Raw genomic sequence first — 26,464 nt, forward strand, 5'->3', positions numbered from 1 at the left:
CGCATCAGTGTGAATGAGGAAGTGAACAGACGGTCGTTTCAGACAACGCTGAACCGAGAGTCGCGCGGTACGGTAAGACCATCAACAATGCTTGATACTCTTTTAAATTAAATCATGCATTAATGGTTTCATATCTCTTAGTCTGTTATCAATCGCAATTCCCATGACCTTTAGAGAATGCGCTTCTTGACATCATATGCAATAATAATGATGTGCAACATGAACCCTGACTGTAGTTTGTCTGTAATTTAAAATTTATGATCTTGGTTGAATTATATTTTAGCACAGTATCTGATGTAAAGCTTTGCCTGTAAAGCTTTTCTCACATGCACTTGAGTTTGTGCTGTCTTTAAGTTACTCTGATTGTATATTTAACAATCACGTCATGTTTTATGATCTTTGGTAGGAGTCAAAGGAGCATGTCAATGTTTAATGAAGTGTTCATTTGTTAATTCAGTTCTCTTCCAGGAAATCATCCTCATTCTTTCTTTATTTGTTTAGGATATAAAGTCACATCACATTGGACGGATCGGTTTTGGATCTTGCCTCTCTTCGATCACATCCCAGGGCCCTCTAAATCAGAGATGGGTCTTGTGACTTTAAATCTGTGGTGGACATCCTGCCTAACATCTTTATGAGATTTAATAGGCAGCTTTATTAAACACGTTGTGTAAATTCACTTACATATATACAAATATGGCACCAGTCCCACCTGGCATCCGCTTCCTGGCGTCCTTTAATAAAGACCAGTGGTGAGTTTCTTCTCCTGTTTGACTATTTTTTTGTGCCTTTAAATTAGCTTATAGGCAGTTCACCCCGAAATTAAAATTCTCTCATCATTTCTCACCCTTATGCCTTTTTGTAACCTATATGACTGTCCTTCTTCAGTTTGGAACGACATCAAGGTGTGCAAATGATGACAGGATTTTTTTTTTTTTTTTTTTTTTTCCTTTTTTTTTGAGGCATGAACTGTCATTCATCAATATCTCTAACTGTTGTGTGACTGGCTCATAAAGTTGTTGTTTCTGTGTGTGCTGGCTCAATGTCATTACTACTGTATAATTAAACAAAAATGCCCAATTTATACATTATTGATCACTAGTCAGATTACTAGCTCCTCCTGATCTGCGCTGGTCTGTGTGATAGAATAGCATGTGCAATCCACCGATTATTACCATTAACTCTGCTTAAATACAGGCCTTACTTTACACAATTAGATAAGCATCAATATTGCATTCTGTTCCATAAAAAAAAGTGGTTTTCTCTTTCTTGACCTCTGCATTTAAATCCTTGGTCGCTGCATTGCACATAAAATTATGCACTGCCTGAGCTTTATACAAGCACTACTGCTTACTTGGGTTCCATTGCATGTATACGTCATTCACACATTTCAGTGCTGTGGAAAAGTATTTGTCCCCATCCTGATTTCTTCTGTTCTTGTGTATATCTCATACTAAATTGTTTCAAAAATTCAAACAAAATCTAACATAAAACGAAGGCAATCTGAGTAAACACAAAATACAGTTTTTAAATGGTAATGTTATTTATTGAAGCAAAAAAGCTATCCAATACAAACTGGGCCTGTTTGAAAAAGGATTTGCCCCCTTAGTTATTAAATCCCCAGTTCTATGAAACTGCATTCATAATGGGGTTCAGCTGGACTAGACACACCCAGGCCAGATTTCTGTCTGCCCTGTTCAATCAAATCAACATCTAAGTAGAACTTTTTCAGCAGCATGAAGTTGGCTAAAAGGTCTCACCCAGTAGCACACTATGCCAAGGCTGAAAGAAATTCCAGAAATGATGAGGAAAACAGTGATTGAAATACATCAGTCTGGGAAGGGTTGCAAAGCTATTTCAAAGGCTCTGGGACTCCAAAGAACCACAGTGAGAGCCATTATCTCCAAATGGAGAACACTTGGCACAGTAGTGAACCTTCCCAGAAGTGGCTGACCTTCCAAAATTTCTCCAAGAGCACAGCGACGACTCATTGATGAAGTCACAAAAAAGCCAAGGACAGCATCTAAGGGCAAAAATGCCATCCATGGAAGAGTGGCGAGGCGAAAACCACTGCTAACCCAGAAGAACATTAAGGCTCATCTGAATTTTGTCAAAACACACATTGATTGTCCTCAAACCTTTTGGGAGAATGTTCTGTAGACTGATGAGTCGAAATTGGAACTGTTTGGAAGACAGTGTTCCAGTTACATCTGGCGTAAATCAAACACACAATTCCACAAAAAGATCATCATACCTACCTTCAAGCATGGTGGTGGTAGTGTGATGGCATGGGGATGCTTTGCAGCTTCAGGGCAGGGCGACTTGCAATAATTGAGGGAAACATGAATTCTGCTCTCTAAGAGAAAATCCTAAAGGAGAACATCCCGTCATCAGTCCGTGAGTTGAAGCTCAAGCGCAGCTGAGTTATGCAGCAAAACAATGATCCAAAGCATAGGAGTAAGTCTACTTCTGAATGGCTCAAAAGAAATAAATGTAAAGTTTTGGAGTGGCCTAGTCAAAGTCCTGACTTGAACCCGATTGAGATGCTGTGACAGGACCTTAAACGGGCAGTTCATGCTCGAAAATCCTCCAGTGTGGCTGAACTAAAGCAGTTCTGCAAAGAAGAGTGGGCTAAAATTCCACCACAGCATTGTGAAAGACTGATCTATAGTTATTGGAAGCGTTTGGTTGCAGTTGTTGCTGCTGAAGGTGGCACAACCAGCTGTTAAGTTTAAGGGGGCAGTTAGTTTTTCACATTGGTGATATAGGTGTTGTATAACTTATAGTGAGTTTCCCTTATCAAAAGGTTGAGGAACACAAAGACAGGCTAGATGTGTTTAAATTCTTGAGTCATGTGGATAAGAGGGCTGTGCCTGATACATTAGCAAATATAGAATGATATGGATATTTGTTTTAAACTAGCCAGACTGTAGCTATGTGGTCCAAAAATGAACTTTTTGCCACACTAACCAATGGAAGGTGTATTTAAATTTTTTTTTACTGAACATAAACGTTTTATACCGGCCATGAAACTGCATTTAGCATTATTATTAATAAACAATATATCTTATCAGGTTTCCCAAGGCTATAGAAAACATGGAAAGGTCATTGAAATTGATAAAATCTTAAAAAGTAATGGAAAAGTCTGAAAAGTTCTATAGGCAACATAGATTTTTCTAGTTTTGCTCAGCTCTAAAATATGTAATTGGCTAGAAATTGCTTACGGTGAGTGTAATCTCCATAAAATGATTTTTAAAATCCTTATTAAAGGAATAGTTTACCCAAAAACTTTACTCACCCTCATGCTATCCTAGATGTGTATGACTTTCTTTCTTCTGTTGAGCACAAATAAAGATTTTTAGAAGAATATCTCCACTCTGTAGGTCCATACAATGCAAGTGAATGATGATGAGAACTTTGAAGCTCCAAAAAGCACATAAATGCAGCATAAAAGTAATCCAAGCGACTCCAGTGATTGGTCCGGGTGAGAAACAGATCAATATTTAAGTCCTTTTTTACTATAAATCTCCACTTTCACTTTCACATTCTTCTTTTGTTTTGGTGATTCACATTCTTCGTGCATATTGCCACCTACTGGTCAGGGAGGAGAATTTAAAGTAAAAAAGGACTTACATTTGATCTGTTTCTCACCCAAACCTATCATATCGCTTCAGAGGGTATGTGATTAGCCAGTCACACAATTTAATGCTTGCTGCATATGTCTAGTATCCATATTTGGGATAGTTTTGGAGTGCAGCCAACATTTTTATCATATATGGTGTGACAGTGCATGAGAAGAGGACATTTCACTGTAAAATGTCCTTATTTCCCTGTCTGCCACTTTTTTTTTTTCATTGAACCCTGTTGGCTTTGCTTTTTGCAGGTACAGGGCCTTTACATTTGCTCTCACTTTCCTGCTGTACACTAGCTTCCATCTATCCAGGAAGCCTATCAGCATTGTCAAGGTAACATGACCCCTGTCAAATTGAACGATCCTTTGCATGTAAGAAATATACATGATCAGAACATAGTTTCTTTTATTTTTTATTATCAAAACCAAATTCAATCAATTTCTTGCAATTTCCATCCCTAATAATCTCTACATGAGATAATACTTAAACAACGCTACATACTCTGTGATAGCGTGATCCAAATTTATACATCCTCTCACCGACAATGTGCTTACAGGAACTCCTAGAGCTATTTTTGTCGATTTCTGTAACACATTAACGCATGTATCTGGGCATAATCCAGAAGTACATGGAATGCAGCCATCTAACCGCATTGAACTTTCTTTGCATTGCTGACCCAGCCTTTATATGTGACCTGTATCAATTAGTAGTACATTGATTAAAAAAAATATTTATGAGCTGTCAGAGATTAGTTCATATTGTGTTGACTGATCTCTGTGAGTGATGTGTATGTGTGTGTAGAGTGAACTGCATAAGAATTGCACTCATGTCACGGAGCTGTCGACAGATAGCAGCAGTCAGCAGCCTGGACTTCACTTGGATGTAGACTGCAGCTGGAAACCTTTTGGTAAGATTCAAGCTTAGATTTAATTTACTATTCTTTTTTTCTCTCCTTTTTTATACATCTTAACGCAGCACTTATGGCTTTAAGACGCTGGAAAACATGCATCACAAAGACGTTCCATCTAGCACGTTTAAATAGAAAAACTATTACTATTTTACTAATTGTGCAGATGGACATCAAGAATGAGTCTTTTGTCGCCCTACTGAATGTGTTTACTCCAGAAACAACTGAGATTAATCATGATTATTTTAATCAGTTCACCGCCCCTAATCTATTCTATTAATACTGTCAATTTCAAACTGTTATTTTGAGCTGTATTTTTATTAAATATTTTGCATCTCTGTGTATCCCTATAGATGGAAGTAACTATAAGCAGTTACTCGGGGCAATGGATTACTCTTTCCTGTGTGCTTACGCTATAGGCATGTATCTCAGGTAAGAACGAGTACAAAACACTCACCGCCTCACCATAAAGCCTAGCTGAGAAGAGCAATCACTGAAGATCCAGCAGTGTACATAAGGGGTGGGCAGTATGGCCAAAATCATATATTGCTGTTATGAGTAATTTTACATCACAGTTTAGAATATAACATGATATACTGTAGTTATTGTTGCTGGAAATTCAATGTGGTAGTGCCTATTTTAGATAATGCAGTAAATATCATTTACAAATGAAAAGTGACAGAACTTTATAGATGAATAAATATAGATTTATATACAGTTGAATCAGAAGTGTACATACACCTTAGCCAAATACATTTAAACTCAGTTTTTCACAATTCCTGACATTTAATCGTAGAAAACCTTCCCTGTCTTAGGTCAGTTAGGATCACTACTTTATTTTAAGAATGTGAAATGTCAGAATAATAGTAGAGAGAATGATTTATTTCAGCTTTTATTTCTTTCATCACATTTCCAGTGGGTCAGAAGTTTACATACACTTTATTAGTATTTGGTAGCATTGCCTTTAAATTGTTTAACTTGTGTCAAATGTTTTGGGTAGTCTTCCACAAGCTTCTCACAATATGTAGCTGGAATTTTTGCCCATTCCTCCAGACAGAACTGGTGTAAATGAGTCAGGTTTGTAGGACTTCTTGTTCGCACATACTTTTTCAGTTCTGCCCACAAATTTTCTATCGGATTGAGGTCAGGGCTTTGTGATGGCCACTCCGATACCTTCACATTGTTGTCCTTGAGCCATTTTGCCACAACTTTGGAGGTATGCTTGGGGTCATTGTCAATTTGGAAGACCCATTTGCGACGATCTTTAACTTCCTGGGTGATGTCTTGAGATGTTGCTTCAATGTATCCACAAACATTTTCCTTTCTCATGATGCCATCTATTTTGTGAAGTGCACCAGTCCCTCCTGCAGCAAAGCACCCCCACAACATGATGCTGCCACCCCCATGCTTCACGGTTGAGATGGTGTTCTTCGGCTTGCAAGCCTCACCCTTTTTCCTCCAAACATAATGATTGTCATTATGGCCAAACAGTCCAATTTTTGTTTCAACAGACCAGAGGGCATTTCTCCAAAAAGTAAGATCTTTGTCCCCATGTGCACTTGCAAACTGTAGTCTGGCTTTTTTATGGTGGTTTTGGAGCAGTGGCGTCTTCCTTGCTGAGCAGCCTTTCAGGTTACATTGCATCCGGAAAGTATTCACAGCGCTTCACTTTTTCCACATTTTGTTAGGTTACAGCCTTATTCCAAAATGGATTAAATTCATTATTTTCCTCAAAATTCTACAAACAATACCCCATAATGACAACGAGAAAGAAGTTTGTTTGAAATCTTTACAAATTTATTAAAAATAAAAAATGAAAAAAATCACATGTACATAAGTATTCACAGCCTTTGCTCAATACTTTGTTGAAGCACCTTTGGCACCAATTACAGCCTCAAGTCTTTTTGAGTGTGATGCTACAAGCTTGGCACACCTATTTTTGGGCAGTTTCTCCCATTCTTCTTTGCAGGACCTCTCAAGCTCCATCAGGTTGGATGGGGAGCGTCGGTGCACAGCCATTTTCAGATCTTTCCAGAGATGTTCAATCGGGTTCAAGTCTGGGCTCTGGCTGGGCCACTCAAGGACATTCACAGAGTTGTCCCATAGCCACTCCTTTGTTATCTTGGCTGTGTGCTTAGGGTCGTTGTCCTGTTGGAAGATGAACCTTCGCCCCAGTCTGAGGTCCAGAGCGCTCTGGAGCAGGTTTTCATCAAGGATGTCTCTGTACATTGCTGCATTCATCTTTCCCTCGATCCTGACTAGTCTCCCAGTTCCTGCCGCTGAAAAACATCCCCACAGCATGATGCTGCCACCACCATGCTTCACTGTATGGATGGTATTGGCCAGGTGATGAGCGGTGCCTGGTTTCCTCCAGACATGACACTTGTCATTCAGGCCAAAGAGTTCAATCTTTGTTTCATCAGACCAGAGAATTTTGGTTCTCATGGTCTGAGAGTCCTCCAGGCGGGCTGTCATGTGCCTTTTACTGAGGAGTGGCTTCCGTCTGGCCACTCTACCATACAGGCCTGATTGGTGGAGTGCTGCAGAGATGGTTGTTCTTCTGGAAGGTTCTCCTCTCCCCACAGAGATATGCTGGAGCTCTGTCAGAGTGACCATGGGGTTCTTGGTCACCTCCCTGACTAAGGCCCTTCTCCCCCGATCGCTCAGTTTGGCCGGGCGGCCAGCTCTAGGAAGAGTCCTGGTGGTTCCAAACTTCTTCCATTTACGGATGATGGAGGCCACTGTGCTCATTGGGACCTTCAATGCTGCAGACATTTTTCTGTACCCTTCCCCAGATCTGTGCCTCGATACAATCCTGTCTCAGAGGTCTACAGACAATTCCTTGGACTTCATGGCTTGGTTTGTGCTCTGACATGCACTGTTAACTGTGGGACCTTATATAGACAGGTGTGTGCCTTTCCAAATCATGTCCAATCAACTGAATTTATCACAGGTGGACTCCAATCAAGTTGTAGAAACATCTCAAGGATGATCAGTGGAAACAGGATGCACCTGAGCTCAATTTTGAGTGTCATGGCAAAGGCTTTTTTTTTTTTTAATTTGCAAAGATTTCAAACAAACTTCTTTCACGTTGTCATTATGGGGTATTGTTTGTAGAATTTTGAGGAAAATAATGAATTTAATCCATTTTGGAATAAGGCTGTAACATAACAATGTAGAAAAAGTGAAGCGCTGTGAATAATTTCCGGATGCACTATGTAGATATAGGACTCGTTTTACTGTGGATATAGATACTTGTCTACCTGTTTCCTACAGCATCTTCACAAGGTCCTTTGTGTTGTTCTGAGATTGATTTGCACGTTTTGCACCAAACTAAGTTCATCTCTAGGAGACAGAATGTGTCGTGCTACATTCAGGCGTTTGGAAATTGCTCCCAAGGATGATCCAGACTTGTGGAGGTCCACATTTTTTTTCTGAGGTCTTGGCTGATTTCTTTTAATTTTCCCATGATATCAAGCAAAGAGTCACTGAGTTTGAAGGTGAGCTTTAAAATACATCCACAGGTACACCTCCAATTCAGAAGCTAATTGGCTAATTGCCTAAAGGCTTAATACAATTTTCTGGAATTTTCCAAGCTGCTTAAAGGCACAGTTAACTTAGTGTATGTAAACGTCTGACCCACTGGAATTGTGACATAGTCAATTAAAAGTGAAACAATCTGTCTGTAAACAACTGTTGGAAAAATGACTCGTGTCATGCACAAAGTAGATGTCATAAATGACTTGCCAAAACTACAGTTTGCTAATATGAAATCTGTGGAGTGGTTAAAAATTTAGTTTTAATGAATTCAACTTGTATGTAAACTTCTGACTTCAACTGTAGATACATTTATATTTATAGATTATAAACATGCCATCCCAGATGTGTATGACTGACTTTAATCTGTAGAACACAAACAAAGATTTTTAGAAGAATATTTCAGCTCTGTAGGTCCATTTAATGCAACTGAATGGTGACCAGAAATTTGAAGCTCTAAAAATCACATAAAGACAGCATAAAAGTAATCCATTAAACTTCAGTGGTTAAATCCATGTCTTCTGAAGCGATATGATAGGTGTGGGTGAGAAACAGATACATATTTAAGTAATTATTTACTATAAATCTCCATTTTCACTTTCACATTCTTATTTTGTTTTGGTGATTTGCACTCTTTGTGCATATCACCCCCTACTGGGCAGGGTGGAGTCTTTGTAGTAAAAAAATGACTTAAATATTGATCTGTTTCTCATCCATGGATTTTAAACACAGGAGTTGTATGGATTACTTGTATGCTGCATTTATACGCTTGTTAGAGCTTCAAAGTTCTGGCCACCATTCATTTGCATTAAATGGACCTACAGAACTGAAATATTCTTCTTAAAATCTTTATTTGTGTTGTGCAGATTAAATAAAGTCAAAAACACTTTGGATGGCATGATTATTCCTTTCAGTTATAAAAACAAAAGACTCTCTACAGTAACATTAATATTATGCAATGGACAGTTTATGCTCTAAATTCTGATTTGATATGTAAAATAGCTGAGATATGCACACCTGTGACCACACATCAGTTCAGTTCCACTTCACGTTGTGCCTAATAACACCTCATAATAAGTTCTTCCTTGTTTTAGCTAGTTTGTGACACGTCCTACTCTGTATTTCCACTTTTTTATTCCAGGATTCATTGCTCTCACATGTTAAATATGTAAAGCAGTAGTACCCGCTGATAGCCGCACAAATTAATCTATGGTGGGATAAGCTGCATAGCAAAATCTCTACAGGTTGACACATTCCTGCCATTGTAGCGAACCATCGTACCACCCATATCTATTACACACTTGATATATGTTTATAGTTATACTATACGTTTATAGTTTGTTGCTGAAATTAGACATCCATTGTATATCTGTCTGTAAAATGGATCTGATTCATTGTTCTGTCTCCTTCAGTGGAATAATTGGAGAGCGTTTGCCCATTCGTCTGTACCTGACTGTGGGCATGTTGACCAGTGGCTTTTTCACCTGTCTGTTTGGGCTGGGATATGTCTATGACATCCATAGCCTTGGGTTCTATATATTTGTTCAGGTGAGAGTCATACAAAAACCGTGAAACAACACACTCGATGACTTTCATTATTTAACGCTCATTCACTTTGTTCATGGTCATTAAAAACATGGAAATATCAGGGAATTTTAGAAGAAAAATCACAGAAATGTGAAAGTCATGGTATTTTTGCTAGTTATGCTCTACTTTAAAATATTGGCTAGAAATTGCATTTTGTGAGTGCAGTCTCTTTGAAATAATTTTAAAAAAAAATCCTTATCCAGAAATAAAAAATGACAGGGAAAATTCAATGGTCAAAGGGTGTGGAAACCCTTTGTGTCTGTGTGATTATAGCAATAATTCAAATGATGCAAAGCAGTCTCTGTTTTCTGTCTGTAGGTGGCCAATGGTTTAGTTCAGACCACTGGTTGGCCTAGTGTCGTGACTTGCATTGGTAATTGGTTCGGCAAGGGCAGGTACGAGGCATTACACTATCCAGCGTCACAATAAATCTTTTCATGTGCTCAAACACTCAAAGTGTAGGCATGTTTATTCACCTCTTAGCTGTTCTTTACCCAATTCAGTGTATCAGATCTGCTAATGTCACTCAAGTAGATGTTATGTAATCTCTTTGTTTGCGTTTCATTTAAGGAGAGGCCTCATCATGGGTCTGTGGAACTCTCACACATCAGTGGGCAACATTCTGGGCTCTTTGATCGCTGGATATTACGTGTCCTCGAACTGGGGTCTGTCTTTCATCATCCCTGGCATTATCATCGCTGCTATGGGGGTCATATGCTTCTTCTTTCTAATAGAGCGTAAGTGTTTTGAATGTGACATCTCAAGATGCTAGATTGGCCTTTGTCTTTATATATTTGTGACTGGTGTAAATAGCACTGGCACAAGTATTTGCACCTGAATAGTCTGGTAGAACTATACAAATGTTAGTGACATGGCCTGCTTGGTAGTGCTTGTTGTGACATTTTGCATGGTAGCGCTGATGCGTGGGTGAGTCGAGTTCAAATCCAGCTTGTGACAAATCCCACCCCCCACTATTCCCCCCATGGTTTCCTGTCTCCTTTCTCACTGCCTCTATAAATATTAATTTCCCAAAAATGCAAATATTATGTTATAAATATATTATAATTATGTTATAAATATATTATATTTTACATTGTTTTATGTTGTATTATATTATGTAAAAATAAATATCTTTTTGACACTTTAGCCACACTACTTTAACCACGGTTAAAAATATGTAGATTTCATTGCATTATATAGCAAAATATCAAACCAAGTGGCATCTGCAAACAAATGATGTTAGAACTTTTCTCTGAACTTACTTTACTTTTCTGAGCCATTTTTGCAATTACATTTAACCAACTGCATCTATGGTGATATTTAGTGGATCTATGAAGTCATAACAGCACATTAACTGAACATGTTTCACTGCGTTTGACAGACAGAAAGTGCCCAAATGCTTTTGTCTAAAAGCTGAAGTGTGTATTTTCTATGTCACATGCAAAACTACAAATGGCTTACTTAAAGTTGTCACGGCATATTAAGATGGGATAGGTATTCATATTTTAAAGGTATAGTTCACCCTCAAATGACAATTCTCTCACATGTATTCACCCTCATGCCATCTCAGATGTGTATGACTTTTTCTTCTGCAGAACACAAATTTTAGAAGAATATTTCAGCTCTGTAGCATGGTGAGCACAGACAAAAATATAATTCCCTTTTCACTATAAATCTTGATTTCAAACTCGATTACACTTTCTAGCGTTCTGCGCATGTGTCATGCACTAGGAAGTGTAATCAAGCTTGAAATCATGATATCATGATTGTGCCTAGAGACTGAAATGGCATGATGTACAGTGAAAAAGGAGTTACATTTGTGGCTGTTCTTACCCGAAAATGATTAGATCACTTCAGGAGACATTAATTAAACCACAGGAGTCTTATGGATGACTTTTATGCTGCCTTTATGTGCTCTTTGGAGCTTCAAAGTTCAGGTCACCATTCACTTACATAGTGAGGACCAACAGAGCTGAAATATTCTTCTGAAAAATCTTGAAACAAATCTGGGATGGCATGAGGGTGAGTAAATGAGAATTTAAATTTTTGAGTGAACTATCCCTTTAACTCTGAAAAAGTTATGCTGTCTTTAATATAAATGCCACGTTAATGACCAAATACACTTTTGTTGCCACTGTTTGTTATTAAACTATATATACAGTAATACACTATACAGTATATCCTATTTACTTTATTATTGTACATGCTATTTTAGAATGGTAGACCATATGTTACTTGATAAAATGTAAATCGTATGTTACTGTTTACACTGGGGTGCAAGTAACATCTGCCTTACTTATGTGTAAGGAATGAACATTGTTGTCATATGGCCTAGTCAAGATGTTCCTTGTTTCTTGATGAGCTCTGATACAACTGCCTCTGTATCTTCAGACCCTAATGATCTGAAGACTGCCAGCGCCCAGAGCTCAGCTCCAAGTAATCAGGTGAGTCACTGTTTTATTTAGTTTTGTTTGAAGCCCTAATCACCTTCGCTTAGTTATGCATATGTCTAATAAAGAGTGAGTCAGACAAAGTCTGTGTCGTCTTCACATTAGTTACTGTCTTTCCTTTGGGATCTGAGGTAAAGATGGTTGGATAACATTATAGCCTCTGACGCATTCATGCTCTACATCTGTTGCTATGGCAACGGCCCTGTGGTGCATACACTCGCGAGTCTCAGTAGAGCGAGAGGTGCCCTTTTAAAAACAGGGAGAGTTTGAATTTCTGAAACCCCTCATCACATTGATTTTGATTTAGGAGGAGCGGCTAATCAGAACTAACAGAGATGTCAGGCATGAAGAAAGGGGGTGACAGCTGCAGGAAATGTTGATTGACTCCTCTTCCTCATTTTGACTGTGGAGGAGGAATTAATTCAATTCAAGAGCAACTTCAAACACTTCGCAGCTGGCTGCCGCATAATTCTTGATTCTTTTTCATTGTTTACTCTAATGCCTCTTTAGAATGTTTTCTAAAGAATCCTTAAATATTCATAGTGATTAATTAATTAATTACAAATTACTGGAGGTGTTATGCTAGAGTTTTTTTCTTGTCTAGCTTTCTGTGGAGTATCAGTGCTTGTGGCACTGATACTTGCAGCAAATGCACAAAACTGTTTGATTGAAATATGCAAAACCATAAATCCGAGGACCAGAATTTGTAAGCTCCAAATATCACAAAGTCAACATAAAAGTAATCCATAAGACTCCAGTGGTGAAATCCATGTCTTCTGAAGTGATATGATAGCTGTGGGTGAGAAACAGATCAATATTGAAGTCCTGGATTACAGTTATGCTGCCTTTATGTGCTTTCTGGAGTTTAACTACTTTTTGGAACTAACATTATGCCCATTTTCCCCATTATTCGTGTTGCATGTAAACACATTTACCAGCATTCTTACCGGCATATCCAATGTGCGCAAGAGTTGTGCGCATGCCTGTTTACATTTTGACGTCAAAAGCAGAAAATAATCTGATGATTTCAAGACTCATGTAAACATGGTTTTCTTGTATTGTCATATTTTTTTGAATTAACTGATTTTTGGTGGTTATCAGTGCATTGATGTGCATGTAAACACTCATTGTGTGTTTCTCATGATATTTAAAACCATTTGTTTTAAAGGCTTATTATGCTTAAATTCTTAGTTTTTAATACAAATATACTCATACACTAAATTGTGCCCATGGATAAATGTCTTTGCATAATTATATTAATGTATACTGTATATAATTTTTGGGTAACACTTTACAATAAAGTGCCATTTGTTAACATTAGGGAACAACATTAGTTAAAAGAACTTACAATGAACAACACTTTTAAAGCATTTATTAATGTTTATTACAACATTAACTAATACATTTTTAAAGTCTAAAGTTGTATTTGTTAACATTAGTTAATGCACTATGAACTAACATGAACTAACAATGAACAATTGTAATTTTATTAGCTAAAAGTAATAAAGCTTAATAAATGCTATAATAAATATAATGTTCATTGTTAGTTAATGATACCTAATGCATTAACTAATGTTAACAAATAGCACTTTATTGTAAAGTGTTACCACTTTTTTTTAAATGGATCATTTAGTGAAGGGAAAAATTTAAACTGATCAAAGGAACACTGAATTACTTTGAAGAATCTGAAATATATATATATATATATATACATAAGCATTTTTGGTCACTACTTTATTCCCAAATTCAATTTGTTATTTTGTAGTTTTTTATGTATTTACTATTATTAAAAATGTGGAAAATAGTAAAGGAATATAGAATGAGTAGGTTTGCTTTAACTTTTGACTAGTAGTGCACGTATCTTCTGTTTTTTATATTATGACTTATGAATATATCTCTTACAGCGTGTACCCAAACTACTGTCCTCTGTCCTGTTACCTCTGTCAGGCAGTTTGAACTCTTTTTGTGTTTCTTTCAGAAAATACATAAAAACCGGAATGGTTTGAATGGACATAAAGACCTCTACTTGCAGTACAAGCTAGGAAATAAAGCACAGGCAAGCGTTCCTTTCACATGATTGTATTTTATCCCATTGAGTCTCTCTCATTGCCTCCAATGCATATACACTATGCTGTCAAAAGTTTGCTTTATGTGCTTGATGAACATTTAATTTCAAAACCATAGACATCAATTCCCCATGTGCAACAAGGGTGTGTGCACATGCTTTTGGCCATATACTGTAGTGTATCATTCATAATATTGTACTGTTGTGTTTGTTAGAGCTGGGATACTGAGCTTCTCCTGGGGCAGGAGAGCATTGGCGTGTGTGTTCCTGTGCAGCAGGTGGTGGTGGTGAAGAGTGAGGCAGAACCGTCAGCCATCAGCTTCATGGGAGCGTTACGCATTCCTGTGAGTACCGCCCATCCATCAGTCCAATACAAGACTCCATTCAGCAGTGTAATGTTACGTGTCACTGAAGTTTCTGTTGGTTATTGCAATGTTTTTGCAGGGAGTGATTGAGTTCTCTCTTTGTCTGCTCTTTGCCAAGTTGGTCAGTTATACCTTCCTTTTCTGGCTTCCCCTGTACATCACTAAAGCAGGTGAGAGATACCCTTTTATGTTTCTTAAACAAAGACACATTCTCTAGAACCTTTAGCCAGGTGTGCCAGCATTGGCACATAGAGTAGTAATCACTGGCAAGTGAACAATGTGATCGAGAAAGATTAAAGAGGTCAGATCATATTTTTTCCCTGCAGTCTACCTACAGTATAATTATTTTGTTACAAAGAGCATAATTTAGTTTATGACCATTTTCCACCATCTCTCTCTGACCTGTAGAATTAAACAGGATGTTTTTGCTGCTGAAGCGCCCTCCTCACATGTGAAATTTATTTGCCTCTCTCTCACTCAAGCTGTAGGCCTGCTGTCGGGTCTAATGTAGTTTTTAATTGTCGCATCCTTTAATAACAGCCTCTGCAAATCCTGCATTACTTTTTGAAAGAAATAAAAAAAAAACAATTCACGCTGAAATGTGGCAGAAAATCTAAGATTGTTGCGTAAAGATCAGGAACATTGATAAAAAATTAACTTCAAGCACTTTTTCCTGACTTTGGGATTCAGGAACTGCACAAGATTGAGCTAACATTCACACCTTTAAAGTAATTGATTTCCTGGCATTTAGAAATATTAGCATCTATCCTGCTTGTGTTATCTGGGCAAGATCTTGGGTCCCAAGATGCTGAACACTAATTTCAGCAAGGATTTTTGTCAATAAGCTGTTTTTTTTTTTGTTTTTTCTCTCTACTAAAGAGAACTTTTTGAGTTCTGAAAGTAACAATATCTTTCCATAGCTCAATGAACTCTTAATTTCAAAAGATTGGAGAAAATTTGATTCCTCATTATACAGTGTGTCCCTTTTAGTATCAAGTATTTTTTATTTTTATTTTTATTTTTTATTCTTCTGAAGTCCCTTGAATCTGCATGTCAAATAACCTCATACAGTGATCCTCCCTTGTAGTCACATGGCTGGTGTTATTGAGTTAAGAGCTGAATTTGAAGCCAAACTCTCTTATGAAGCTTTGCTATCTAACCGCATTGGCGCCCCGACCTGTATATAGAGAATGCATACTGCGTATCATGGCAACGCCGGCATTTCAGAACTGTATACATTTTCTGGAACATAATTTCTAAGTAATTAAAGTCATTCTGAGTACAAACAAATACAGCATATTCTTTCTGTTGTTTCTTTTGATGTGGGCTTGTAACGCAGGTTCCTGTGGTGTGACGTGTGAAGCAGCACGAATACATTATTGATTTGTATTATGTCAATACATTTAAGCCACAAATTTAGCATTAATGTCATGCTTGATACAGCACAGTGATTGGCTCAAAAAATTAACAGTAAACCTGAGGCTCAGCAGTACTGGAGATGTGCACAGTTCCACACATTTGTGAGCACCCTCATTTGCTTACATATTTTTCCTTAAAGGGATAGTTCACCCAAAAATGAAAATTCTCATCATTTACTCACCCTTATGATATCTCAGATGTGTATGACTTTCTTTCTTCACCAGAACACAAATGAAGATTTTTAGAAGAATATCTGGCTCAGTAGGTCCTTAAAATGCAAGTGGATGGTGAGCAGACTGGTTTATAGTTTAAAAGTACTTAAATATTGATCTTTTTTGCACCAAAAGCGATCGTTTCACTTTAGATTATATTAATTTAACCGCTGGAGTTGTATGGATGAGGTTCATGCTGACTGTCTGTGATTTTTGGAGCTTCAAAAGAGAAATCTCCATTCACTTGCATTTTAAGGACCTACTGAGCTGAGATATTTTTTTCTTTAAATGTGTTCTGCTGAAGAAAGAAAGTCATAAACATCTGGGATATCATAAGGGTGAGTAAATGATGAGAGAATTTTCATTTTTGGGTGAACTAACCCATTAACCTTTTAGTACGTAATTAACAGATGTGGATGCTCTGTCTTCCACAACTAACAGTGATTCCTGTTTCTTAGCTCACCTAGATGCCAAAGAAGCTGGAGACCTTTCAACACTGTTCGATGTGGGAGGCATTGTTGGTATGTTGTGAAAAATGTCATGCATAATATTATAAAACATACAGTATACAGTTAATGTCAGAAGTTTACATACACTTAGTTTGAAGTCATTACAACTCATTTTTTAACCACTCCACAGATTTCATATTAGCAAACTATAGTTTTGGCAAGTCGTTTAGGACATCTACTTTGTGCATCACACGAGTAATTTTTCCAACAGTTGTTTACAGACAGATTGTTTCACTTTTAATTGACTATATCACAATTCCAGTGGGTCAGAAGTTTACATTCACTAAGTTAACTGTGCCTTTAAGCAGCTTGGAAAATTCCAGGAAATGATGTCAAATCTTTAGACAATTAGGCAATTATCCTCTGATAGGAGGTGTACTGAATTGGAGGTGTACCTGTGGATGTATTTTAAAGCCTATCTTCAAACTCGGTGCCTCTTTGCTTGACATCATGGAAAAAACACAATAAGTCAGCCAAGACCTCAGAAAAAAATGTTGGACCTCCACAAGTCTGGTTCATCCTTGGGAGCAATTTTCAAATGCCTGAAGGTATCACGTTCATCTGTACAAACAATAGTACACAATATAAACACCATAGGACCACGCAGCCATCATAATGCTCAGGAAGGAGATGCTTTCTATCTCCTAGAGATGAACGTAGTTTGGTGTGAAAAGTGCAAATCAATCCCAGAACAACAGCAAAGGACCTTGTGAAGATGCTGGTTGAAACAGGTAGACAAGTATTTATATCCACAGTAAAATGAGTCCTATATCGACATAACCTGAAAGGCTGCTCAACAAGGAAGAAGCCACTGCTCCAAAACCTTTTTTGAGAATTGTCCTCTGCTCTAATGAAACAAAAATTGAACTGGGCCATAATAACCATCATTATGTTTAGAGGAAAAAGGGTGAGGCTTGCAAGCCGAAGAACATCATCCCAACCGTGAAGCATGGGGGTGGCAGCATCATGTTGTGGGGGTGTTTTGCTGCAGGAGGTACTGGTGCACTTCACAAAATAGATTGCATCATGAGGAAGGAAAATTATGTGAATATATTGAAGCAACATCTCAAGACATCAGCCAGGAAGTTAAAGCTCAGTCACAAATGGGTCTTCCAAATGGACAATGACCCCAAGCATACCTCCGAAGTTGTGGCAAAAGGGTTCAAGGACAACAAAGTGAAGGTATCGGAGTGGCCATCACAAAGCCCTGACCTCAATCCGATAGAAAATTTGTGGGCAGAACTGAAAAAGCGTGTGTGAGCAAGGAGTCCTACAAACCTGACACAGTTACACCAGTTCTGTCTGGAGGAATGGGCCAAAAGTCCAGCAACTTATTGTGAGAAGCTTGTGGAAGACTACCCAAAACATTTGACCCAAGTTAAACAATTTAAAGCCAATGCTACCAAATACTAACAAAGTGTTTGTAAACTTCTGACCCACTGGAAATGTGATGATAGAAATAAAATCTGAAATAAATCATTCTCTCCACTATTATTCTGACATTTCACATTCTTAAAATAAAGTAGTGATCCTAACTGACCTAAGACAGGGAACGTTTTCTATGATTAAATGTCAGGAATGTGAAAAACTGAGTTTAAATGTATTTGCTAAGGTGTATGTAAACTTTTGACTTCAACTGTATATAATATTATTACATACTGTATACAGTTCTGTGCAAAAGTTTTAGGCACTTGTGAAAAATGTTACATAATGAGGATTTCTTCAAAAATAATGCCATAAATAGTTTTCATTTATCAATTGACATACAAAGTCCAGTAAACATAAAAAAAAAAGCTAAATCAATATTTGGTTTGACAACATTTTCCTTCAAAACAGCACCAGTTCTCATAGGTACACCTGGACACAGTTTTTCTTGGTTGTTGGCAGATAAGATGTTCCAAGCTTCTTGGAGAATTCACCACAGTTCTTCTATCTATTTAGTCTGTCTCAGTTACTTCTGTCTCTTCATGTAATCTCAGACTGACTCAATGATGTTGAGATCCGGGCTCTGTGGGGGCCATAACATCTGTTGTGGGCTCCTTGTTCTTCTATTCAATTGTATTTGCAAAGGAAATGTTGAAATCTAAATTAGATATTTCCCATTGATACACTAAAAGCAGAATAGATCAAATAACCATCTAAAGAAATGTTTTTGTGGAAAATATAATGCGCCTAAGACTTTTGCACAGTACTGTATATCAATTTGGTAATGCCTGTTTTGTATAACCCTGTGTACTAATTACTTTTAAAATGGTACTTCATCTCTTTTTATTATTTTATTTTTGTTGGGAACATGATGAGTGCAAACCAAAGATATTATTATTTATAACAAATTAGTTCAGAAACAGCTTCAAACTACATACACTTGAGTTTATAACAATAGACTTGCATATAGTTCAGATTATAGAGTCAGAAGGACAAGCCACATTCGAAGCTGTTTTAAAATAGGCGATATATGCACACCTCTGACCAAATATAAGTTCTTTATTTCTTTAATTAAAAAAAAAAAAAAAGAAATAATTCTTATTGATGCTGGAAATTGCAGTGTTGTGCTTTTTATCTGTTGAGTTGACACGTCTCTACCATTGCACGGTATATAATGTCAAACTGCCCAGCCCTATTCAACAATGAAGTGTTTAAAATTGCATCCTACATGTTTGTGTTTGTGTGTAGGTGGTGTCCTGGCTGGAGTGATCTCTGATAAGATGGGAAAGAGGGCCACCACTTGTGCTGTGATGCTTCTACTGGCTGCACCCACAGTATGTCATTCTATTGCCCTTACAAAAGACACTTACCAATATGAACCAAATGGAAGAGTCAACTTTTCCATGTGTAGAAATGCAGTGGATCAGAGCGTGTGGATTTAAAGGCTCTTCTCTATGGAAGCTGCTGCAGGCTGTCTCACATCTCCTTCAAGGGACATGTGGGAGAGGGGGGTGTCTTAAAACTGAGTTGAAAGTTCATTGGCAGCTACAACGAGTCAACTGTCCAGTGGCATTTTTAAACTCGATTGTCAAATGGAAAAAGAAAAGCCATTGGCAAATAGATGAAGAAAAGCAACTGGAAAAAATATTAATTACCAAATGTTTTTTTTTAAATCAATTTAAAAGGTGCATTTAAAAGTGACTTATTAATGTGCTGTTTTATTGTTACATTTAATTGCATTTTAAACAAATTAAATACACAATTTATTTGTTAATCTAATTGCATTTTTAAACGTGAATTAAATTAATTCATGTCTATTTATTTGTCCATTTATAAATTGGTTTATTTATCCACGTTTTTATTTTCAAATGAATGAATTGATCATTTATTTTTTATTCTTTTTTAATTGGCACTCCACGGCTTCTATACTTCTCATATATCCGCATCATATTTTTCTCACCATTGACAGTGGTTTATGTTTTTCAACAGCTCTATGGCTTCTCTGTGATGAAGCAGTTTGGCTTGGGGCCCACTATTGGTAAGACATCATCCCAGTGTTGCCTTTCAGAGTTACATAGGAGTGTTTCACCACATTGCTTTGCCTCTAATTAGAAAACTAATGAGATGTGCAAATGAACTACTTCTAAACGGCGTTCTTTCAATGATGATGATGATCATGAATAGAATGCCTGCTGGTGTCATTGAGTTAAATTGTGTTTTGCAATATATACCAAATGCATAATTTTATAATAATATAAATGAATATTCAATCATTTCAGTTATACTGTAAGTAAATGTCTTGTTTTCTAATGTTTTTCAGTTTGGGATGGTCTTAAATGTCAACCCTGTTACCATGATTTTTTTTATAGGAAACCAAATTTACCTGCAGCAGATATCAACATTTAAAAAAAAAAAACAATTTCCGGAAAACAGACCAACATCATTGCTGACTTAATCACGCAGGTTTTATCCAATGAAATGCTCTCTAAAATGAGAATGTCCCTCCCCCTTATAACACCTGCAACCAACTAGCATGTAGCAAATCATGCTTCTTTGCTGAGACATAACTAAAGCCTATTGGCTGTTTAAAAAGTGACAAGCCCTTTAATATGTCCCACCCAAACGTCCTGTTTTGATGAGAAATATGTTGTCAGAATATTCCCGAAAAAATATTACAGACATTTACGTGAAAAGTCACCTTTACAAAATGGAAAATTCAGAGAGTGACCCATTTTGTGTTTCATATGTTGTTTCATTGCATGTTTTAGTGGTCTGACGTTTGTGTAATTTTACATAAAGGTATGCTGCTGGTATGTGGTGGTTTAGTCAATGGACCTTATGCTCTTATTACGACTGCTGTCTCTGCTGATCTGGTGAGTGTGTGTGGGTGGGTGTGTGTGTGTGGCAAAAAAAAAAAAAAAACATACTAAACTGTTTTTTTGAAAATGTAAAAATGCAGAAATTTTTCTGTGAGGGTTAGGTTTAGGGGTAGGGTTAGGGGATAGAATCTATAGTTTGTACAGGATAAAAATCATTATGTCTATGGAGAGTCCTCATAATGATAGCTGCACCAACGTGTGTGTGTGTGTGTGTGTGTGTGTGTGTGTGTGCTCTCTTCTATTAATTGTAATGTGTATTTGTAATGCATAATCTTCTGCTCATGTCTGTTGTTCTTTGACTTATTTTATTGAATTCTATAGGGCACACACAAGAGTCTAAAGGGCAATGCCAGGGCTCTCTCTACAGTTACAGCTATTATAGATGGCACTGGATCAGTTGGTAGGAGCATTATTACCACTGACTTTCATATTTTATTCAAGTAGTATTGTTAGACATTGATTTCAGTATGAAGCCGTCTCAAGCACTTACAGGTAGAACTGACAGAGGTCACTCTTGCACCTTTCATCTTGTGCAGGTGCTGCTGTGGGACCATTGCTGGCAGGGCTGTTGTCAGCACGAGGCTGGAATCAAGTCTTTTACATGCTCATGACTGCAGACTTTTTGGCACTGCTGGTGAGTTTAAGCTCATGCTGACTGCATTTCCAGAGCTTTAAAGGGACAGTTCACCCAGAAATTAAAATGCAGTCATCATTTACTCAGCCCCATGTCTGTCCACACCAATATGCCTTTCTGTGGAATGCAAAAGGTGATATTTTTTTTTTTTTTTTAAGAGCCATCACACAATTCTTTTTGTTAATAAGAAAAAAAGTTTATACAAGTTTAAAGTGACCATACCTGTCAAGCTCCTAAAAGTAGTAAAAAAGCACCAAAAAAACAAAAACCAAAAAACTGTCTGTGCAACAATATTCAGAGTCTTCTGAAGGCATACAGTAGCTTTGTGTGATGGACAAACCAAAAATTAAGTCTATTTGCTGAAAATCTTCCCCTCTGGTGTAGCTCTCAAATCGCATTCTTCATCTTTCATATTAAAACTGCCACTTTGTGTTTGTTTACGACACACATGAGAACCAATGCCGTTTTGTCGTCAAACCTGGTGGTCCAGTTTCTGAATGCAGTTGCAAATTATATTTTAGAGCTTCGTTGGAGGGGAAGATTATCAGTGAATAACGACTTGGGTCTGTTCCTCACACAAAGCTACAGAGTGCAATAGTGCCCTCTTTCTTTTTCAGCCGTCTTGGTTGCAGAAATATATTTTCTATTCTTTTTTTTTTTTTTGTAGGGATTTCATAAGAGTTCTAATGAACCAAACCGACAAGCTCCGAGGTGAATCACAACATACATTTTGTCTTGACGCTAAAAAGTAGTTTTTAAAAATCGGACAAAAAGACTGAGTACTTTACATCTTTAATAAGGGAATGAACTGCAGTCCCATGGAGTGTTGCAAATGACAAAAACAACAAAGGAAAATTTAAAACTATTGATTTGAAGATGTTGATTGTATATATAAAATCAATATGTTTAAAGTATATTGCAAATTATATATAAGTAGTTTAAGATTGTAGGGAGACTGAACCTGATTGCGTCATTTGCATTGCGTTATGGGAGTGGCCGGTTGCTGCTGTACTTTTTTTTTTAAATGCAGTTTGTTTGCAGCGATTCTCTGATTGGTGGATTTTCACCCTCAGGATTATGGGTAATGTCATTTTTACCAGCAATTCCACTATTTTTTTTTAATTAAGTTGAAATAATGTGGACTGATGGCTAAAACAGAAGCATATACCATTGATGAACAGCCTCGGAGTTCACGGTAGGTCTGTCTTTAGGTTTACAAGTTATTGTTATAAATCTATTCCCCTATGGAAAAAATGTATGGGATTTTTACTTCTGAAACAATACCGTTGCGCTCTATTGTATGTCGTACTTGGAATATAGTGCACAAGTCTTAAAGGCAATAAGCATATGGGTTTGGAACAGCTTTTATGGGTAAAATTTTTTTTTAAAATTATGACACAATTTTAATTTTGGGTGAACTTTTGCTTTAATACCAATATTTAGTGTTGTGCTGTCCCGCATGGCTGTATGGCAATATATATATATATTAGGGGTGTAACGGTACACAGAAGTCACGGTTCGGTACGTACCTCGGTTTTGGGGTCACGGTTCGATACGAGTTCGGTACAACAGGAAAAAGCAACAAATCCCAAATGCTGGGTTTCTTTTCATTTATTTTGAACAGACAGTAGTGCAAATTACAGTTTGTTCCACCTAGTGGCATTTAGTCCCCCCTGAGGTAGTTGGTTCAGTACAGCCTCCTTTAGTGTATTATGCACTAAGCAGTAAACAGAATGCACTCTTGCATTGGACATATTTTTTTGTAGGGTTGATAAAAAACAAAAGGTATTTGGTCACAATCAGCTACAAAACTGAAAAGCATCTCTTGTGTTATAAAAGTACAAAATAAATAGAATAATGAAAAATAAAACTTGTGCATTAGGAGAAGCCATTCTTGTTGGAAGGCTGCATCCTCCGGAGGTCGCATTTGTCGGCCGCATACGTCATCGAGGCTGTCTCGTTTCATTTTTTTTTTTTCTTTTTTTTTATTGGGAATGCAAAAAAGGTTAACAATTGTATAAATGTAAGTGCATATACATAAAAAGCATTGATAAAAGATAAAAAATAAGAAAAAAAAGACCAAAAAAAATGAGAGACAGCCTCGATGACGTATGCGGCTGACAAATGCGACCTCCGGTGGACGCAGCCTTCCAAACGAGACACAGATGGTCTCTTCTTCTGCTCTTTTTCCTGTTGTGGCGGTTAACAAACAGCGTTGCATTACCGCGCGTGCCCCCTTATGGATTGGAGTGTGGATTGCCTGCCTCAGACGTATTCTTCGTCTGACTGCATGCACCGAACCGTGACGTCAGTACCGTGACTGTTCGGGACGAATACGTGTACCGTTACACCGCTATATATACACTACTCTTCAAAAGTTTAGGGTCACTTACTCGTTCTTTATTTTATTTATTTTTTCACAATTTAGAATAATAGTAAAGTCATCAAAACTATGGAATAACATAAATGGAACTATGGGAATTATGTTGTGACTAAATAAATCCAAAATAAATCAAAACTGTGTTATATTTTAGCATCTTCAAAGTACTCACCCTTTGTCTAGAATTTTCAGACATGTACTCTTGACATTTTCTCAAACAACTCCTTGAGGTATCACCCTGGGATGCTTTTTAAACAGTATTGAAGGAGTTCCCATCTATATGTTGGGCACTTATTGGCTGCTTTTATTTATTATTTAAGTCATCCATTTCAAAAATCTTTTTTTTTTTTTTTATTTATTTTTTTTATTATTAAATTTTAGTTTTGTAATTAAATAAATTACTATATTGGCACAATTATATTTTTGTCTGCAAAACTAATTTCAAATATTTAAGCATACGCCTTTAGATCAAAAGATTTTTAAGATCATGTGAAACATTTCAGTCGTGTTTCAAAACTTTTGACTGGTAGAGTGTGTGTGTGTGTGTGTGTGTGTATATATATATATATATAAAATATACACACACTGTATATAATGACTTGTTTGTATGTTTGTTGTTTAGCTTTTGCTAAGACTTGTGATGAAGGAGCTTCGTTCTCACAAGAACCGTCCAGGAGTTGCTGTTGAGTAAGTGATTTCTCCCTTGTACTTCATTACTGTATCACTATTTTATGTATGTAAATCATTTACCGAAGTTGTCTGACTTTTCAGTTTTTTTGTTTTCTTTTTTTTTTTTTTAGACTGAAGGAACATTGAGTACTTTGCACTAACAGAGAGAGAGAAACAGTAAGGGGGAGCACTGGAGACAAATATTTAAGTTCATCTTTTGCATTATCTGACCACTTCCTACCCTGGACCACAACTTGAGTTTGGACCAAAACTTGACTGAAACCTGTGTTTAGTCTACAAACTTCTGTTTTAAAAGACTTTATTTCCTTTTTCAGATGAGTAAATATCTGTTGAAGGTAACAGCACAACATCTTTGAAGAAACTGTATTTTCTCATCAAATGATATTTTCCTCACGAGTCCTGTGGTTGCAGTCTGAGCCTGCAAGCTCTAATTGATATGTCCTTTGAACATTGTAGCCAAACAAATGAACATGAATTGTAGATCAAGCCTAAATATATCTCCAGTTAATGGCAAACTTGCACAACCAGAAGGTAGCCTCCTCTTTGCTTTTATCAAGGGGAATCTTAAATAAATGCAGTGTAATTTCTACTCCTAGACCTAGAACCCCTGCCAGGAATAAAGTGCCTTATTTATGAAACACAAGCAAATCCATTCTTAAGTAAACTTTTGAATTGAGTTGCATGCAACAAATAACACAAGGATGGTTATACGAACGATTTACATAGAAACTCGTTCTGCTCGTGTGTCATGAATAAGGCCCATAGAATGTATATATTTGGTTTATTTGTTTTGTATATATGCTAAATCTATGATAAATTACTATATTAATCTGCCTTTCTATGAACCAAAGCCAATCCTATTTGTTGTATCTTATATTTGGACCAGTTCCTTTGTCTTAGATGTGTCGTACAGTTTGGTGACATTAAATGTCCTTATCCTATATTTGCATGTAGGGGATCCATAAGGGGATTCAGACATGTAATTGTTCACTTTATTTTCTTATTTAATTCTATATTTATTTATTTTTGTTATCGGAGTCTTTCTCTGCTGGCCTGTGACTTGAATAATGTGAAAGATCAATAGATTTTTAGATTTACTAGATTTTTATCTGAACATTCAAGTACATGGTTACTAATTACTACAGTATACCTTCAGCGCTCCGCTGATACACATTTTGTATATTCACATTCAGAGTTCCATTTTATGTTAACAATGTAGGATACAGTATTAGGAGACTTTTAAAAGTTTCTCTTATTCTCAACTTGGTTGTTAGCCTCAAAAAGTGTTCACATCAAACTCAATTTGTGCGATATTACAAGTCTGTGTGAATAAAGCAAAAAAGCCTCTTGACCATAATTTTAGGACTTGCACCTGCCTTCTGCATTCATGAATATTTAAGGTGTATATTTGAATGTTCAGATTACTGTAGGACTTTGTTGCTCTGCAGTGCTAGAGGTACATGTAGATATTAAACTGGACCTCTTACATAATATGTTTAGCACGTGTGCATTTGTCCATAAAGGACCCTGCACTCTAGATAATTGAATGTATCTGTATAATTTATGGGTAGCACCTTGGTGTAATGAGAAAAAAAATACATTGTGCCTTTTTTCTATTTGCTTTCTTGTATATGGGTGTCTTTTGAGTGTTCATTTTTAATTTACTATCGGCTGCTTTACAAAATCTCATGTAACAAATAGAGTTTTGGGAATTATCTGTATATTGTGTTGCTGTGTGTTTAAAGAGAACATTCTAAATAAAACAAACTCAAA

At 36.8% G+C, this 26,464-nt stretch overlaps 1 protein-coding gene across 3 annotated transcripts; it reads left to right on the forward strand.

Moving 5' to 3' along the window:
* LOC127448558 (glucose-6-phosphate exchanger SLC37A1-like) lies at nucleotides 1-26,464 on the forward strand. Of its 3 annotated transcripts, none has more exons than XM_051711194.1 (20): nucleotides 1-72; nucleotides 502-752; nucleotides 3,884-3,965; nucleotides 4,434-4,539; nucleotides 4,893-4,971; nucleotides 9,489-9,624; nucleotides 9,982-10,058; nucleotides 10,234-10,400; nucleotides 12,055-12,107; nucleotides 14,092-14,169; nucleotides 14,394-14,522; nucleotides 14,623-14,713; nucleotides 16,633-16,695; nucleotides 19,357-19,442; nucleotides 20,098-20,146; nucleotides 20,908-20,981; nucleotides 21,309-21,387; nucleotides 21,524-21,621; nucleotides 24,624-24,688; nucleotides 24,802-26,464. In XM_051711194.1, the coding sequence occupies exons 2-20, from the start codon at nucleotides 697-699 to the stop codon at nucleotides 24,815-24,817; spliced, it is 1,584 nt and encodes a 527-aa protein (XP_051567154.1). In that variant the 5' UTR covers nucleotides 1-72; nucleotides 502-696; the 3' UTR covers nucleotides 24,818-26,464. The 3 variants fall into 3 exon arrangements, with proteins under 3 accessions (XP_051567154.1, XP_051567156.1, XP_051567155.1); XM_051711196.1 differs by having other exon boundaries at nucleotides 10,234-10,328; XM_051711195.1 differs by having other exon boundaries at nucleotides 27-67.

The sequence above is a fragment of the Myxocyprinus asiaticus genome, chromosome 11, assembly GCF_019703515.2.
Source record: "Myxocyprinus asiaticus isolate MX2 ecotype Aquarium Trade chromosome 11, UBuf_Myxa_2, whole genome shotgun sequence".
Classification (NCBI taxonomy): Eukaryota; Metazoa; Chordata; class Actinopteri; order Cypriniformes; family Catostomidae; genus Myxocyprinus; species Myxocyprinus asiaticus.

Coding starts and splice junctions, on each gene's coding strand:
- LOC127448558 (XM_051711194.1), top strand. CDS start 697: ATGGCACCAGTCCCACCTGGCATCCGCTTCCTGGCGTCCTTTAATAAA. Junction 10,401..12,054: donor CTTCTTCTTTCTAATAGAGC/GTAAGTGTTTTG, acceptor CTGTATCTTCAG/ACCCTAATGATCTGAAGACT. Junction 16,696..19,356: donor CGATGTGGGAGGCATTGTTG/GTATGTTGTGAA, acceptor GTTTGTGTGTAG/GTGGTGTCCTGGCTGGAGTG.